The 18,449-nt window shown below is 45.5% G+C and overlaps 1 protein-coding gene across 2 annotated transcripts; it reads right to left on the reverse strand.

The window, feature by feature from the left end:
• Window positions 1-335: 335 nt before the first annotated feature.
• Window positions 336-10,193, reverse strand: HMGN5 (high mobility group nucleosome binding domain 5). Of its 2 annotated transcripts, none has more exons than XR_012675505.1 (7): window positions 9,284-9,672; window positions 8,049-8,078; window positions 7,485-7,514; window positions 6,497-6,547; window positions 5,180-5,558; window positions 2,324-2,467; window positions 336-1,023 (listed from the first exon to the last, which is right to left on the reverse strand). XR_012675505.1 is itself a non-coding variant. In XM_075161938.1 (7 exons), the coding sequence occupies exons 2-7, from the start codon at window positions 9,296-9,298 to the stop codon at window positions 976-978; spliced, it is 318 nt and encodes a 105-aa protein (XP_075018039.1). In that variant the 5' UTR covers window positions 9,299-9,387; window positions 10,162-10,193; the 3' UTR covers window positions 336-975. The 2 variants fall into 2 exon arrangements, 1 of the variants encoding a protein (XP_075018039.1); XM_075161938.1 differs by lacking the exon at window positions 5,180-5,558 and adding an exon at window positions 10,162-10,193 and having other exon boundaries at window positions 9,284-9,387.
• Window positions 10,194-18,449: the final 8,256 nt, after the last annotated feature.

Genomic DNA, 18,449 nt, shown 5'->3' on the forward strand with positions numbered 1-18,449 from the left:
GTGTTGGACAACACCAAGTATCCCACCTTCGCTCGAGTACGTAACAGGAGTTTACAAGGTCAGCCTTCATCTGAAAGCGCTGGCTGAAGCTCCCAGCTGGTGTAAGCCAGCGCTGAAATCATCTGTTCCCATTTCGGCTGCTGAGAGGCAGCAAACACAAAGTCATTTTTGTTTACACAACTGAAGACGACCGGGGCCCAAGCCCTAATCATGCTATGGCCCAAAGCTTTCCAGCTGCACAGGTTCTCTCAGCCTGGAGCTCTGCACTACTGCAACTCTCCTGGAATTTGGTAGCTTTCCAGCAGTACGTTTGCAGCACAAGCAACAAACCACAATCAGCTTTTGAGGAGTCTTTTTTATTAAGATAAATCCAGCAAAATTCCTAACAGTGGGTACATACAACCAACCTGCCCTTTTAAAAGAAATGTTTGTATTTCATTTAAAAACATGATTACACTTTTATTTATTTATTTTTTCAAAACTGACAAAATAAAATTACATTTGGGAAACAACAGATTTCCAGCTCTTAGGTTTTTCATGAAAATAGCTCACCTTCTTTATAAAAGCAACCCACAGAACCACTGGAATGTTTAACACGGTTATTTGTTTTGAGACCTCCCCACTTTAAGAAACCATACAACACATACAAGGGAAAAATTAAAATCTGAAGTCTGTAAGCATGACTTACACAAAAAGGGACACACTGACAGAAGTCAAAAGCTACCACCACTTATTCTTTCCATGTACCATACAAACTATTACAATCACAAAATTTAAAAACAATGATTTTTTTTCGTTTTGTTTTGTTTGTTAGGGATTTAATTCCCAAGTAACCGAGATGAAGATGTTCCATAATTAAATTCATGCTAAAAAAACCTGCATTTATAAAATAGTTGATAAAAATATTCCTCTCTGTTAACAATACAGCATGGAGGTACGGATACCAAATGATGGAGATATAGGGCAGGGTTAACATTACTCGGACTTGGCTTCCTTATCATCAGATGCTTCAGCAGCTGGTGCCTATAAAAGTGTTTGGGAAGAACAGAAATATTATTCGTAATGCTAATCGGATTCCATTCTAACAAGCATCAAAGAGAGACTAGTTTGCTAGCACAGACATGGACAACATTTTGTGAAGATAGACAAGAACGCACAGCTACTACAGAAAATATCAACACAACAACATGTCGGCTGATAATTCTAAAAATCAAACACAGATGAGTATTAATTGATGATGGAGTTAATTTTGGAATGTGAAGTGCCTCCAAAGAGGCAGAGGTATTTTAGATTAGGATCAATCATACGCTAGGGAAAGTTCAAGTCCTCATCTCCGTAAGTCACAGGGAAGTGTAAGAATTACACATAAAACCGCGATACTTGTCTATTGTCCAAGCTTCGGGGAAATTGGTTCTCACCTGTTTTCTATAAAAATGTCTGCTATTATTTTTTAAGTCAACATATCAAAATTGCAAAGCTCCTATCAAAGATCCTTTGAAGTATATTAGTCCCATATTAATTTTTAGCAAAGAAGCTCCTGAATTAGTTTTAAAAACGAAAGAATAAATGACCCACTAACTGGATAACGATACTCAACACATGAAGAGACATCACTGCAAATCAAAAGCACCAGAGAACACAACAGGCTAGTCTGTGCCTACAGGGGCAAAGGGAGCCCATAGCAAACATTGCGCTTCTACGATCAGCAAGAAATCTGGTAGGAAGAGGCCATCAGGAGCTGACCGAAGCTTGTAGCTAGTCCTAGCAAATGCAGCTCTTAGGTAAGTAGCTGATACAGTAAGAACCCGTAAGAAAGAGGCTTGCAGATCAAAAGACAAGACCAAGTTTATTTTGCAGATCTCTTGTTGAATTGTTCTGAGGCGAAGAATTGTTTTAAAGAATTGTGTAAAACTTAAAACCAGATTTCTGGCACAGTACCAACCCGTGCTGAGCAGAAGAGGCAATCCAGCAGTCCAGAGCGGATATGCAAAGTCAGCTCAGGGCTGGATAGCAATCTTACTGAGCGCTATTGTTCCCCAAATATTCTGCATTGCTCTTGTGCCAACCCTGAGGGGGACACTACGATAGCACAGACCACCTGTGGAAGGGCTCTATCACATAGCAGGAATGAGTTTGAAGGAGAATGCTATTCTTTCAGGCTCTCCCTGGGAGTTGCCCTGTGCAGATACTGCAGCTGGTCTGTCTTTACACAGGATGGCAGTGAAACACGCCACCGTCTGACAAGAAGGCCCAATCGTTAGCTCCTGCAGATGTATTACCAATACACCTGTGTTTATTCCCACGTTTACTGTAGCTAAAGTACCTCATTAGTTTTGGTATCTCCATTTTCAGAGTGGTTTTCTTCTTTAGCATCCTCTTGTTTAGTTTCATCTTTGCCTTTGGCTCCTTTCTTCCCTTTTGTTGCTGCCTTTTTGTCCTCCTTTTTATCATTTGCTGCCTTTTCTTTCTGTTAAGAAAACAGACCGTGATATGGTAAATGCTAATTTCCACCTCGTACATCTGCATAAGCATGTTCTCGAATCTAAAACTGTCTGCACAGCCTGCTTGTACACACTGAACTTCCTACTGACAAAGACGAGAGATGAAAGTTTCTAAGGAGAAGTGCTTTCCTTCTATTCTGTCCTGAATGTGCTACTGGGAAGTGCATGATATAAAAGCAGCCATGGCTGGGGTTAAAAGAATTCCTATTTTAAATAGGCATTCAATTAAATTAGCTAAAAAATGTTGGAGTTGAACTGGCCTGTATTTCTGCTGTGCTGCTGAAAGGCATACCACAGAACAAAAAGAACATGTACAACTAGTAGAAACACCAGAATACTTCAGATGTGCTATTAATGCCTATTTAGAAAACTGTAACAAAGCTGTAGTCAAAGGACTTTCCCCCTTCCCTGCCAGAAATATTCCCTTCTATAATAAACCATTTGTGTGATAGACAAGTTGAGGGTTCAACAGCATCACTTTAATAACAACGAGAACTTTGCATTTATTATTTAAGTGCCGTTTTTTATATGTGGATCAGGCTAAATCAAAACAAAACCTGATGCTACAACTTCTGTAGTAATAGTTTTCTATATAGCAAGGTCAGATCCCGACCCCAATACAGTAACTAGCACGAGTCTCATTAGTTTCACTTCCGAGGATCTGCCTCTTGCTGCCAATAAGTAACTGCACTAAGCAAACCAGCTTAGTTCCTCGCTTGATTAACCTAGTTCCAACAAAGGAACCATAAATATCTGCAAAATTACTATTCACAGGGAAGTGAAGATAAACAGATAATTACTGAATGTATGTATACCTCTCTACTCAGAAGATGGAGTTGTCTCTGACTAGAAGTTACAAAAAGTATACTTTCTTACTTCAACACCTTGCTTATTAGTGTACCAAATTAATTCACATTAAAAATGAGCTGCTTGCTAAGGGTAAACTCAGATACAGAGTATAAGGGGCAAAGTCACCTGATTCTTCAATGATACTGATGATTAAAAATTCACCAAAATTAACACCAAATCCTATAATAATGCAGAAAATTTAAGACAGGAGGTTAGTAGCACTCGAATGGGTGAGAGTCTCTTTCCTCTCTAACCTCCCACTCCCCAGTCTGAAATCCCAATCTGAGGGATTTCAGCCCACCTGGGAAACTCCTACAATATGGTGCTAGGAGCCCCCTTCTCCGGGGCTCTGCCCACTCCCAACAAGCCTCTCCTCCTCTCTGGGGACTGAGTTATCAGCGATACGTAGCGGCTCTTCCCGAGAGAAGGAAGAGAGTCACCAGAGGAGGAAAGAGAAGAGTATGCCTCCACTCACTCTTTTCCCCCTCCATTGGCTGAACAGTCCTCCAACTTTCAAGAGAGGCAGAAGAAAGGTAAATATCACAGTAATATCAGCTCCCAAGTATTCTGGTACTGTTTGGCAGTAAGATTTAGAATCGCAATACTACTACGGTACTGGTTTGCTCTCCGTCACTTGAAGAGACCTCATCAGACCTTTGAAGCACACATAAATAGTCCACTGTGAAGGGTTCCTCCCTCCAGCAGCACCAGCGTGCTGCAACCTCAGGAGCACAGGTGTGTTAGTCACTTTGCTCTTCCAATGTAAGCCATAAAGGATTTTTAAAGACTTGGGGTTGTTTGAAGAAGGGTACCTTTTCCCTTACCCCATGAAAAAAAGACAATAACGCATTAACAGAGCTAAAACTGTAATTCTCTGCAGCCCACTCTTTGCTGATAGAGCCCCTCTTAAGAAAGCATTTGAGGAGAATCCACAGAAACTGGCTTCCATGGCTGGACTGACTGGGGAGAAAGTGTCTCGCAGCACACAGCTGTGAGTGAGGATCCCGGGATCTCTGCTCTGCTCTGCAAGATCCGTGGCTTCTGGGGCCAAGCTAACGGCTATTCTATACGGGATCAAGCCCCCTTCCACAACCAGGAAAAAAATACCCAAGGAGACAATGTTATTTTTCAATTTCCAAGCTTCTCGCATCCTCTCAGCTAGTTCTGAGCTAACACCATTGTATTAATTTTCCTGAATAATTTTTTTATACAGATGGCAACATCAATTCAGTAATAAGGTCATGTGTTTTATAAAGCCATAAAACTTTTTTTCCCAGCTCTATGTTTTTCAATATGGCTAAGTTTAAATGGCGAAATCTATCCTGACACACACAAAAAACATTCGAAGAACCTGAAGGTTGTAAAGTTAAGCATTCGGGGGAAACAAGAATTAAAGATGCCTGCACAATTCTTATTACATCCCCCTTTGCAGAGATATTGATCCAGTATTAGGAGCTCTAGAGAGCCAAAAATGCAACTCAAGTATCCTGGCTTCAAACCAGCACCTTAGAAGCAAGAGGACCAACGCTTTCCAAGTCCAACTGGGGGGCAATGTGCGGGGCAATGTCCAAGGCACCGCTCCCAGCAGAACTAAACCGTACATGATCCCAGAGGCAGACCGCACCATGCAGCTTGTGCAGTAAGGGACCAAACTAAGTTTTGACAGTCACTTACAGTCCTTAACTTCTGAATGCTTATTTTCGCAACTTGTAAGATTCAGTTAACGCAGCTTTTGTGTATAAACCCTGAGATGTTTGCATAAAAATAAAAAAGCAAACTTGAAAAAAGACAAAATACCAACAACGTGCATCGTACGCAACTGCACTGACCTCTGCATGGGTCATCAGCAGAGGCTGAACCCAGGACTCGTAGGTCCCCAAGCCAGCTCTCTGCCACTTGGGCTGGAAGAGCAACCACCAGCGGCAGGCTCTCCTCTTCCTGCGGGACCAGCCCCTTGGAGGGAGATGCAATCCAGAGTGTGCCAGCCGCTCGCACCACAGGAATGCGGAGCAGCAGGGTTCCTAGGTTCCCCTGCCGCTCCGGAATGGGATCTAGAAATCCGGCTGCACGACCAAGACGCAGATGTGAAAAATTTGCTCTGCGCACCACTGAGATTACAGAGCTGAGATGCGGGGTCCCCAAAACGACAAGCGGGGTTCTCCTTCTTGTCCATTTCTCGTGACATCTCTGCTGCTCCAGATAGCAGGACTGGGAGGCAGAATAGTTTTCATCATCTGGAAGTCTGCTGTGCCATTCGCAATTGCAAGACCTTTTAAATGTACGGAAAAGAGTTCCTGGTTCCCAGCCCGTCATCCCCTTCTGTAACTAAAGCATCTCTCGCACCTCTGCTTTGCCCATATGACCATCCAAAACCACAACGGAAAATGTACGATGGGAACAAGTTAAAAAGAACACTAAAGTTTTGTTGTTGTTTTTGTTTTTCCAGCTGCAAAATCCTAATACAATCTGAATATTTACAGATAGGTCTAAAAAAAAAGCACTGCAAACTGGGACTGCTGGGGAAGTTTGTGACAGGAAGGGGGTATAAAGAAATACCTCATGGGTTGCAGAATTGTGCCCTTTTAAATTTCAAACTGTTGCTCCAAAGCACAAAGGAGCTTTAAACAGTTTATTTTTTAACTACATTGTCGGGTATGTCAATATTTTTGACATTTCCAAAAATATCCAGCTTAAGGAAAGGGTGTGTAGAACTTTATCTCCAGTGATTAAAATCTGATAAACTGATAACTAACTGAAAAGAGTGCCTTTGAATCAAAACATAGTAAGAAACTGTAATTAAAAGCATGATTTTCAATGCCTTCTGTAATTGAGTCTCTGATCTCTATTCAAAGCATCGTTTTCCCAACAATGCATTTTATGAAACTTCAGAACGGCTTTGCAAGGCAAGCAGCAAAGCCTCACCACAACTGATTTAAAATCTGTTCAGTTTACCACATTCCTTCACTAGGAATTGGATAAAATTATCTTTACATCTTTCATGTTCTTTTAACTGACATAATTCAACCTTAAGTCTTTAAAGAAAATTACGAAAAACCAAAATGGTTAGTTGTGGATGTTTTCTTCCCCCTATAAACACCTTGAGAAAGAAAAGTATAACTTCAGTTCAAGAGGTCTCGAACACTTACCTTAGGTGCTGCCTTTTTGGGCTTTGGCTCCGGTTTAGGCGGAGCAGGTTTCTGTACAAAACATAAGCAAGAATCAGAGTCAGATGGATGCTATGAAAGTTTTAGCAATATGTTGGTAAAAACTTTTGAAAACTATTCAAACAAAAAACAGTTTAGAGCTGTCTGCTTCATTCTGTAGTATAAAGGAGTAAAAAAGTCAGAGACAGATCAGTGTCTTTCGTTATCCAAACCCACGTTTCCTCAAGTATGTTACAGTGGTTGTGGTACAGATGCCGACTGTAGTAGTAAGTGGATCATTACTGTGTCTGGGTGTTACTGTCTGCCGTGAAGGCAAGCGGCTGTCAAAAATGAAAGGTATTAACATTTGGACAGAACTCTATGTATGAATACACATCTTAGCTTTCACTAAAATTAAGAACTTTTCTTTTTAAATAGCAACCGTTATCCACTTGGCATTTCCAAGATGGCTTAAAAAAGGGCTGGGTGCACAAAGCATCTGTAGAAAAGGATGCCAAGAGCCTGTTTAAGGCTGTGACTTTGGGCTGAACCCTACCGCATGACATAGATTTACACCCTCTAGGTCTCAGTTTACCCAACAGTTGGGCCCGCCAAATCAATGGGCAAATTAGACGTATAAGGAGAGAGCAGGTAATTTATAGAGCTATGAGCAGGTATTTGTATGGAGAAGACCTACAGAGAACAAATGCATCTTGAAATCAATATTCCTTGACTCTGGATACTCATGCGTCCAGACTGAATGTTAACTGATATTGTATCTCGCGTGAAATGTCTAAAAGTAAGCCTGTAACACGTTGATACTCAAGGACTGGAAACATAGAATAGGAATTTTACCTTTAAATATTGCAATGCTCTAACCATGCCTTTCACAATACTGGTAGAAAAAAACGAAATAGTTTCTCTATAACCGTCCCCCAGAACTTAGCATCCCACGTGATGTAATATTAAAAGAGTAAATAAAGATACTTACAGCGGATAGTCTAGCTGACCTTCTCTTTGGCTGCGTAAAGAAAGATGTGTCACTAAAATTCAGAGAGCATATAAAGCAGTGCTTTCTCAGAACCGCACCCCAGAATAACTCGGCACAAACACTACGTCATGAAGCCCTATACAAATTCTAGGATTTACGGAATTACGGGCATTATGGCGACGACTTCCCAAAAGTGCAGCTTTGTTCAATAGCTCCCACTCTGCGCCGCCGCCCTCTCACCCCACTGAGGTGTTAAGCCATAAAGTTTCTTTACTTCCAGGAGCTGTGCCATTAAGGCTCTGCCACCGAGCCGCTGTCTGCCAGGCTAAAGGCAACTCGTTCCCATCGGAACCGATGGCCCCTGGCCTCAGCCCGGAGCTGCCGGCTGCAGCCGGGACACCCGGCGCCCACCTCAGGGATGGGCCTGGGCACCTCGAACCCCGGCGCAGGGCCCGAGCCTGCGCCCACCCCCGGGGGCCGCAGATGGGGGTGCTCGTAATTTATGTGGAGCACCATGGAAGTTCTTGGAGGAGTGGGGACGGGCGGCGAAGCAGCAGCTCCTACCTCCTCCTTTGCCTCGCCTTCAGCTGGAGCCTGCAAGGAAAGCGAGAGACCGAGGTGAGAAGGCGGCGCCACCCCTTGCGCTCGGCCGGAGCCCTGAGGGGAGGCGGGCAGGAAAACCCCAACGCCACCCGGCACCTCCCGCCTTCCTCCCTCGCTCCCCGGGCCGGGAGATCGATGGCGGCTCCCGGACTACAACTCCTCGCCTCACGGACTACAACTCCCACAATGCCTCGGGGCCGCCGAGACGACGTCACCGCGCACAGACGTCCCCGCGTTTAAAAAGTTCCCGCCAATTTACCTGCCACAACAAGGTCGTCGCCGGCTCCGCGCAAGGACAATGCCGGCGACCCGGCCCCGCCGCGGCCGCCCTCCCGCCCGCGGGGCTTCGGACCGGCCCCGCCGCCCCCGGCCCCCGCCGACGGCGGGGCCGGGGGCGGCGGGGCCGGTCCGAAGCCCCGCGGGCGGGCGCGGGTCCCGGCGGGTGGGGGGCGGCCGCCTCGCCGCCGGTGCCCGCGAGCGGCGGGTCGAGGCCGGCGGGGTGCGGAGGGGCGGCCGGTGAGGCCCGCCGAGACAAAGTTACTAATTATGGTGGTGAATCCCTTTCCCCGTTTTCCTTCAAGGACAGTTTCAAATTCTGCGCCGCCTAATGGCTCCAAATTACCATTGCACAACCATCTGGTATGACAAGAAGTGGGAGAGAGGAAAAAAAAAAAAAAAAAAAAAAAAAAAAAGAGAACAAAGGCAAACGCAGGAGAAAGAGGCACCGTTTAGACCCAAATCCTCCCGGGGAATGGCCCGATCCGCCCTAAAATGCCCCCGGAGGTGCCCGGGAGGGCTGGAGCCGTTCGGCCCCGGGGTTTTCGGCGCTGGGCGAGCGGCAGAGCCCTCCGTGCCTAGCGCTGCCTGCCTGTGTTCTCCATAGGGGCAGCAGCAGCACTATGGCTGTTTGTAATCCAGCATGGAGACACTGCTCAGCCTTCTCCTTGCAAACAAAACAGCCCAAAGTGAACTCACAGGCTTCCCCTGCCCGCGCCGAGCAGCCCCGACACACGCCCTAGCCCTCTCCCTCCAGTCCCAGCTCCACTTTAGGACACAGACAAAAAATTAAAAATGCAAAAACTCCACATACACACACACGCGCGCGCGCAAAAATTTACAGATAATTTTGCAAATGCTGCTTTAATCTCTCCGCTTCGTTCCCCATCTGTCTCCCCTATTTTTTTTTTTGTACTTACCTTTCTTTTGGGCATAGTTGCACCTTAATAGTTGATTGCAAAATATATAGATAGAGATATATATAAAAAATAAATGTAACCACCAAAAAACTGTTTCAACCGTTCTGCAAAATTGCAAAAAAAAAAAAAAAAAAAAAAGAAAGATGTATAAGGGACCAAGAGTTAATTGCAGCAGAAACTGAACAAAAAAAAATCCCCCCCTCTTTATTGCAAACAGTAAAATACACCAACACGCAACCAAACTGCATGAATGGGGAGCCCGAGATGGGCCCAGCCGCCGAGTGACGGCCGCGGCGGCCAATGGGAGCGCGGGCAGCGGCCCGGGAGGCGGGGCGTGGGCGGAGAGGCGGGGCGGCGGCCGTAGCGCGAGAGACGCTCGCAGACGGAGGGACGGCGGCTCTACGCTGTCTGCGCAGCGGAGCCGGCCTAAAGCGCGCGGTGAATACGGCGCTGCCGCCGCCGCGGCGGGGAGGGCGCCGCCGGCAGCCCCAGCGCGGCCCGCGGCGGGCGGGCGGGCGGGCGGGGAGGCGAGGCGGAGCGGGGGCAGCCCCCGGCCCGCCGCCTCTCCCAGCGCCTCAGCGCTACGCCGTGTCCTGCCCCGGCGGCCGCAGATCCCCCCCCCCTCCGCCTCCTTCCCCGCGTTCCCCCCAGAGGCCGGGAAAGAAACTTCCCCGAAAGTTACCACAGGCCGCAGGACGACAACATGGCCGCCTCGGCGGCGGCGGCGCCGGCCCTCCCGCCGCGCGGGGCTGCGGGGGGCCGCCATGCCGCGGGGCGCCGCGGCCTGGCAGCCCAGGGCGGCCGGCGGCAGAGGCCGGGGCGCGGCGGGGGGAGCTGGGCCGGCCGGCGGCGGCCGCCACCTCCCGCCTTTGCCGTACCTGTTGGAAAGGGCCGCCAAACCGCCGGGATTACCTCAGCCATCGGGGGGGGGGGGCTGCGGCCTTTATCCGCCCCGGCCCCGCGGGATAAAAATGGGGTGACCATAGGGTGTAACTGCCGCTGGGGCTGGGCCGGGATTTTCGGGATCAGTTTTGGCTCCAAGTTGCCTTTTGGTCTCTTAATCTCAGCTGGAGAGTGTGAGATCTTTCCTGGAGCTGGGCCTGTGGGTTTGGGGTAGGCCATGAGGTGAAGTCTCAGACTAATGCGTGGTTTAAAGAAAATTTGCTCTTGTTTCCATCATACCTGCAATTTCCATCAGGGTTTCCCCCATCTATTTTGTGTATTTCTTTGGGGAAAGCACAAGGCGTGTATTAATACCACCTTTAGGACCAAAGAACTTCGCAACTAAGACTTGAAGCAGGAGCTGCTGCTCTGGGGTGTGACTATTCCTGCCAAAAACCACTCTAATCTCTTTCTAAAAACCTACAATAAAGGAGGTTCTGCAATCTTCCTAGATAGACCGTTTCAGCACTCAGCTGTCCTTAAAACGACAAAGTTTTCCCCAGCATCTAAACCGTACTTTGGTTGGGAATTAAGTTTCTTTGCCCAGCTTCTAGCAGATGTAGAGAACAGTTAATCAACATCAATTTACAATAACATTTTAGATACTGTATCATTTCACATAATACCGTGCTCTCCTGTAAACTTCATTTTTCTAGACTAAACAAACTCTCATAGGTCTCATGATCTCATAGGCTGTATTTTCTAAACCTTTTATCATTCTCGGGCTGCTCCGGACTCTTCAACTTTGCATTTTTCCTTACATCTATATCCAATAATCAGGTTAATTAGGTAACCTATCTCAGCGTGGCATTTGCCGACTTTGCAATAGCATCACCACGTTGGTTCGGATTCTTTTTCTGATCCCCTGTAATCCCCGGATCCCTTTCAATGCTGCTATCTGAACAGCTGTTCCCCCCTATCCTTGACAAATTAATGGTGACTTTTTGATTTGTCAGTTTTTATGTTACCTCATTCTCAAAAGTGCTTATATGTCAGTAGTTTATTATCCTCCTGGACTTTGGAGTTAAGCTGAGCAGTTTTCCATCCATGGGTCCACCTTTCTCCCCCTTCCTCCAGTCAACATAGAACCATCAAATGCTATCACTTTTTTGTAGATACACACCAATTATTCAAAAATGTCTATGACCGGCCTCCTAAACACCGGGGAGTGCTTTTCCAGGCACTGCCGACCTCAATGTAACCACATAACCAAATGCAATTTAGTCTGTTCTTTGCTACCTGTTGCTGTCATCTTCCTTAAAAAGTTGGGTTTAGTAACTGGTGGCAATTCTCTTTATTTGAAGGCTGAAGCAAGGAAGACACAGCTTTTTTTGTGCCTTCCCTTATTTGTTCTCCTTTTCTGTCAGTAATAAGATTTTCTTTTGTTTTGCTCTTACTTCCAATGTGTATAAATAGAATGTGTTCCTATATCCTTCTCCGTTCCTTCCTCACTGCAACTAAATTTTGGACCTTTGTCCCTCATTTTGTTCCGACATGCCCGTTCTGTTCCATTCTACTAATTCTTAGTTGTCTGCTTGTTTCCACTTTTTGCAAAATTTAGAAAGACTGCTGATGCATTTTTAAAGCTGCCATTACAGCTACATTGTACTTTTGTTCATCTTTATGTTGGTCTTTAATATGCTTCCTATCTTTCTTCCACGTTAGGATGGTTTTCCGTTCTACCAATGGGTTTCTTTCTCTCTCATTGCCTGTTAATCATGCCACCTTCAAGTTCTCCTGTATTAATCAAGATTTTAAATAGCGTTTCCAATAGTTTTCTCCATCTTCTGAACTGAAGATTGTCTAAAACACATTTCAAGAGCTCTTGGTCTTCTTTCAAAGCTCTGTGCCCAATAGTAGAAGTTCTCCATTACCAACAAGGCTTGTGCTTCAAGTTGTCTTGAAAAGTCTTGCCCATCTCCCTACAGTTATTGTTTCATTCTTCCTATATTCTCTGAGAAGTCTTTGTACGTTTGTGGAAAAGGAACAGGAATTTGTTGAAGAGTCTGTGAACATCTTCTCCTGAACAACTTGCATGACATGCAATTTGGTTGAAAGCTTGGATCAAAATGTGCACTGGAAATTAAGCACACTACTAATTTTTGCATTATATTTGCTATGCCTTCTTTTTCACCTTTATATTTTTTCAAACATTTTGACTTTTCTAAAAATGTTCATTAAACCACAAACCGACCTGAATAATCATTAGTTAGAAGATCACTTCCCTCTGAATAGATAGGATAACTGCCGCAAGATACTGTTACGCTGAAAGTGTAAATGGCTGTTACTATGCAGACCTATAGAAAATAACAGACCTGGTTGTAGCCTATGGATATTCTAAACACCTTTCCTTCAGACCAAGTGGAAGGAGCAATTAAATATTCCTTTATGCAATAATAACTGGAAAGGAAGCCACCTATCAACTCAATGGGGAGGTTTAAGAAAATTGAAAGTTTTCTTTTAAATCGCAGCTGTATGTTCATCTGTGACCAAAACCAAGCAGCAGGTAAAAGAAGCATCATCGTGCATGGCCATGCGATGAAGACCTTCTGTCCTTGCCGTTCACCCTCAGTGTTAAAGCAACGGAGACCGTGGCTCCACCATTGTCAACACAGTAGCACAAATCTCACCCGGAGAGGCAGCAGGCTCGCTACGATGTTAGTCACAGCACACAGCCTTTATGACTGTACAGTAGCTTTACATTGGGTGTGGAAAGACAAAAAGGATTTGATGACACGTTAGAAGGGCACTATACACCTGAATGGACTGATACACCTAATCTGGCATATAGACTGGCGGTACAAAACTGAACAGTTAAACCTTTTTGATAAATTAGGCCTAGGAGAATAAGTATATTCTGGAGAATTAGTTTGTACCATGTGACCTTTTTTGGCGTTTTTGCCAAAACTGGCATTTTTTTATTCAGTAGAAAAAGACCTAAACCTGAATTTACGATACCGTGTCACCGGACTATGTCAAGAGTTAATCAAAGCAGCAAACCAGAAATTAATCTTTTTTTGTGCTACTGTTTCCATGAGAAAACTTCATGATAAAATTTGAATTCTGCTTCTATAAGCATAAGTATTCGAACCAGGTTATTGACTCCAGAGGTAAAACATCCAGTCTACAAACAGAAACGTATGACTATGTCAAAACAAAAGTAACCAACACAGCCAGCACTCTGAATAGTCAGTCTGAACAGCCCACACTAAACTTACAGAGCAATGCTTAAATGTTGAGAAATGTTTAGAAAATTGGGAAATTTCAGACAACCTAAGTGCAAGAAAATACTTTCAGGCTGAAACTATCACAACTCAGTTTAGGTTTTGCCCCCTAATCTTTGCAAAATAGGGCAAAACTCAGTCAACTTGATTTTGATACCCCCGTGGTTTGACTCCTGGCTGCTCTGTGCCTATTGACCAGTCATCTCAGGGATCTCCAACACCCTCCAAGGTGCTGTTAACCACATCTTGAATGTTGGATGGTTTTCAAGATGTTTGCTGGTTCACAATATCTCATGTAGTTTTTCCTGCTGTCACCCAAGGCAGGAATGTCCTGCAGAGGAGGAGAGCCTGTTCCTGATGTCAGAGAAGATCTGTAGTACTTAATGAATGTTCTCCTAGATTACCTGCTTGAACCAAAGCAGATCAAGATATTCCTGCATAAAGTCACTCTTGGGTGATTGACTTCTAGCCTTCCCCAAACGGGAAGGCGGTTAGATATGTGTTGTTTTCTCATTCCTTTGTGCTAAAATTCACGTGAGTTTTGCACAGTAGGAGATTCCTTTCCACCATGGGATCTCAGTAGTCTTGCAGCTCTCATGGTCATGCTGTTCAGACTCGAGGCATTTTATTCCCTGATTCATTCGTCTCTAAGACGCGTAAAGACTCGGTCTTACTGAAGGTACAGTGATTATGCCCTTCTTCAACACCACATCGCTGGAATCAAAGGGGTGGATGAGATGCTTCCGCAGGTGCTGACAGCGTGGCTGATGGCATGGCGAGGCTGCCCTGACGGCCTTGCTGAAGTCTGCCCTGACAACTTCTGTTAAACCAGACGCAAGCACGATACGGGCTTTGGACACATTCGACTCTCAACTTGGTTCATCTAATTATGCAACCGCCCCATAATCACGAGTTCAGAGGCAAGATTCTGTATGTGCTCATAGTCATGGCACACATGACAAGTAATATTAATACATACATTGTTTTGTGGCCAAATATCACAAAACATGTTTTCATGTTACGTACATGGCTTTTAAAGTGTCCGTTGGCCTTGTTTTATATAACATCTATAGAAGATGTTTGTGCTTAGTTAATTTTATAGTTTACCCTGGGTAGTTTTATGGTTTGTCCTGAGTAAAAATTGATTTATGTGTCAAATTCAGTATTGATTGCGATGAAACATTTAGTGCTTATTAATTTGGGAACATGAGGGTGTAAGTGTGTTGGTTGGTTTAGGATTCACATTGGGTCTGTTTGTTCATCTTTACTTCAGTAAAACCTTTGGCTTAGCTGCAGCTTCATACCTAGTCCCCAATAGTAAAGGGGATGACTGCAAGCACCAAAGTAAATGCAGACTTTTATTAAACACAAAATACAGATAGAAGAAATTTCAATCCATTGCAGTCAGACAAGCAGACTGTCAGCAGCAAGTTTGTCTTTCAGTTAGCTATTCCAGTTTTGGTTCTTTAAAAGAAGATGTAATTTGGAAAAGCAGTCAAAACTAAGACTACTGCTAAAATGAAGCCAGAAAAAGCACAAAAGAAAAATGAGTAGTTTCATCAGCTGATCAGTTGCCAACACTGTCTTTTATTTGCCTTTTCCTCCACAATTCTCGCATGGCGTGCACTGCTGTACAGGTTTCAACCATGCAATGACTGCTGTTACAGTAACAATTCTCTCTCTTCAAAAATATGAAGTTACGGTAATGCACGTGAGAAGAGAAAAGCAAGTTTGAGGAGCGGCAGGAGTCACATGCGTGGGCAAAGTGTTCCCAGTTCCTGGCCTTGCATGAAGCACTGCATGGAGTCCTGTCCCCAAAACTGGGATACACCTTTATTGCAAGGTTGCATGGTGGCAAAAAATGCAAATGCCATACTGGGATGCGTAAATAATATAATCTGCAAAACAAGAACAACTTCCAGGGAGCTCCAGGCAGGATTCATCTATCCAAAAGCAGATGCTTACATTTGAGCTAGGTGTCTGGACTCCTTCTGTAGTCGGCAGAGAAAAGCAGGCACGCTCGGGGTCTGGTGCACTCCATTCTAGGACAGATGTGCAATCTGGCATTATAAACCAGAAGATATATTTCCTCACCTAACACAGGGGAGATTATTAACAGGTTTGGTGACTTCTCAACACAGAAATAAGTGGAAATGTCTACTACCCTTATAACATTGGATTAACTTCATCAGCTAACTTAACAGAGATGATGAAAACAAGGGAGGCGGCAAGGGCAGAAAACTGCAATGGGAAATGTCCAATGTCTCCATGTAGACCACGCAGGTGTTATGTCTGAGTGTGAATGGTTAGACACTATTAATGACTTTTTATGGAGCAGCTGGTCAGGAGAAGCAACACTTGATTTGGTTGAGGGCAGAGAATAGAACCTAACTAATCAGTCTTTGAATCAGTGACCATTACATACTTAAGAGTCACCACTCTGATCAGAGCAACAAAAGCCAAAGAAATCCCCTGTTGTTCTTGATTTTGGAAAGGGGAACTCTGTAACAGTGAGAAGGCTTCTTGAAATAAGCTGAAAGGGGTAGCTAAAAGAATAAAAGGGTTTTATGCAGCATGGAGACTACTGAAAGACATCACATTGGAAGCTCATACCACCATCACAAATGCATATCACCTGTGAAAAAAGCACGTAGGAGGATCAAGCATGGCTAAAAAAATGGCTAAAAAATCAAACGTGGCTAAAAGGCGGGACATGGGTGGCTATCAGAAACAAGAAGGCATCCTTCAAAAAGTTGGATTTGTGTTTTAATGAGGAAAACAGAAAAGATTATAAAGTGAAATGTAAAAATGGTTGTGTAAAAAACAGAGTTTGACACACAACTAGCAAAAAGACTTAAAAAGCATAGTAAGTCATTCTTCAGTCTCGTCAGGAGCAGGAAGCTTGAAAGACATTTTCTAGAACGAATTGCCTATTGAGATATAAAAGGAATATGTAGAAAAGACAATATTGGAGCAGGAAACCCAAATGAGTTTTTTGCATCTGTGTTTATTGTGGAGGAGGCTGGGGAAGTTCCCAGACAGGAACTCACAAGCTCGCCTGAGGATCTGTCTTGCGCTGAAGCATCGGTAAGGGTTAGAATAAATCGACAAAGCGAATAATAACAAACTAACTGTTGCCAGATGGTCCTCACCGCACCCGCAGAAGTGTGCAAGCCTTCCTCTAAAACTGCTTCCACACAAAGCCTGAGGAGAGGGCTGATGCCAGCAGGTTTTAAAATCTGTTCCCGGGGAGACTCAGCACCTGAGAGGGTCATGACCAAGTAAGCAGAGTGAAGTTCTACAAAGCCACGCTACCTTTAGCGCTTTTTTTTTTTTAACAAGTCTTTCCAACAGCCATTTGAAGATGCCCAGAACACAAGGAGAGGGAAGGGGGAGAGCAAGCCTGTGAGCGGACCCTTTGACCAAAACTGTCTTGGTCCTAGGAAACCCCAAGCCCTCTTCAGCTGTGGATGTACTGATTATCTCCCAAGTATCTACAAACTTCTCTTCAAACAACGGCATGGCAGGCATCACGTACTGATTTGCAGCTCCACTTCCCCTTTTTTCAGCTTGCTCTGAGCTCAGGGAAAGCAGGATTTAGTGTTCAGAGCACAAAAATATGTTCTGTGTAGTCTGGGTCCTGAATCAGCGGGAGCCGGGGACCAGGCAAGGGTGTTGCCAGACTTGTGGATTGTATCTTCTGCTTCTCAGGGCAGCAGCCCTCTGAGAATGCCCAGTTGAATGAACTGGCCTAAAACGGCATTAAAAGAGTGAATATTCCTGTTATTCTGGCTGAAATCCTGGTATTTGTAGTATTCCCTTCCGTGCACTTCCCTCAGGTACTTCAGGGTAACTAAGTGCACTTCAGGAGCATGCAGAGGGCTTGTCAGAGCCAGGGCTGGCTGGTGGCTCGGGGCCGGTAGGATGGACGGCCAGTCTGGAGCACAAGGAAAAGGAGATTAAACCCAAAGCGGGGAGTTGTGCACGGCCAGCCCCTTTCTGGACAGAAGTCAGCAGAGGGACGGGAAGGTGTCAGGAGCAGGGAACAGTGACAATCCCCACGCTGGCTGCTGTAGCTGAGTCCTGTAACGCTGCTGTCAGTAACGGTGGTGCAGCCCGGGCGGCTCTGCAGCAGCAGCAGGCAGCCGGAGCAGGAGCTCGGGTCTGGCTGCTGGTACCCAGCGCTGTCCGAGCAGGTGATCCTGGCAAGAGCGTGGCCTCCGCCGCGGTCTTACCTGACAGCGCAAACATATTGCTGGAGCAGAAATGCAGAACCTCCAGCCCTTGGACTAGTTGTTACCTCTGACTTCAGTTTAGTTTTTTTTTTTTAATGCATAAAATATACTCTGCCAAAAATACTTGAAAGGGCTGTCAGGCCCTTGTCTTGGATAAGGCTTGGCACACCTGCCCAGATCAGTTCTGGCTGTGTCTGCCTTACAGGTGGTGGGGTGCAATCGGAACAAACCTGTAAAGCGAAACAGCCGGTGCAGATGACCGACACGACACACATTTTGCAGCTGCTGCAGTGCAGTGTGTGTGTACCTGTTTCATCCAAATGCCATCAAACGAGCCTGCTGCAAGGCTGCTCCGTGACGCCAGCACGTCACAGCACGGTACCTACAACTGGGAGATTCCCTTTGAAAGCGCACTGCGGATCCCAACCACAGCACAAATGCGGATGCACCCCAGGTCCCCAGAGTGGAGTTACTTCAGGCAGCTTTGGCTCTGTAAGTGCTGAACTGTCAGAACAATACCACGTTATTACAAAAATTAAAATCACCCATCCCTTTATTTGCAAGCTGAGAATCAAACTGAAGGTTACAGCCTGCGTCCCCCGCACACAGGCCACTCCTCCAGCCCGAGCCGTGCTCTTTCGCCCCAAGCAAAACCCAGCCTTGACAAAGGGGTCGGCAAAGGCAGGGGGAACTGTTCGATGCTCCTGCAGCCCGCAGGCTTCCCGCTTAGCCGGCGCCCCCCGCCCAGCCCTCCTCCTCCTCCTC

The sequence above is a fragment of the Calonectris borealis genome, chromosome 13, assembly GCF_964195595.1.
Source record: "Calonectris borealis chromosome 13, bCalBor7.hap1.2, whole genome shotgun sequence".
NCBI classification, from domain to species: Eukaryota; Metazoa; Chordata; class Aves; order Procellariiformes; family Procellariidae; genus Calonectris; species Calonectris borealis.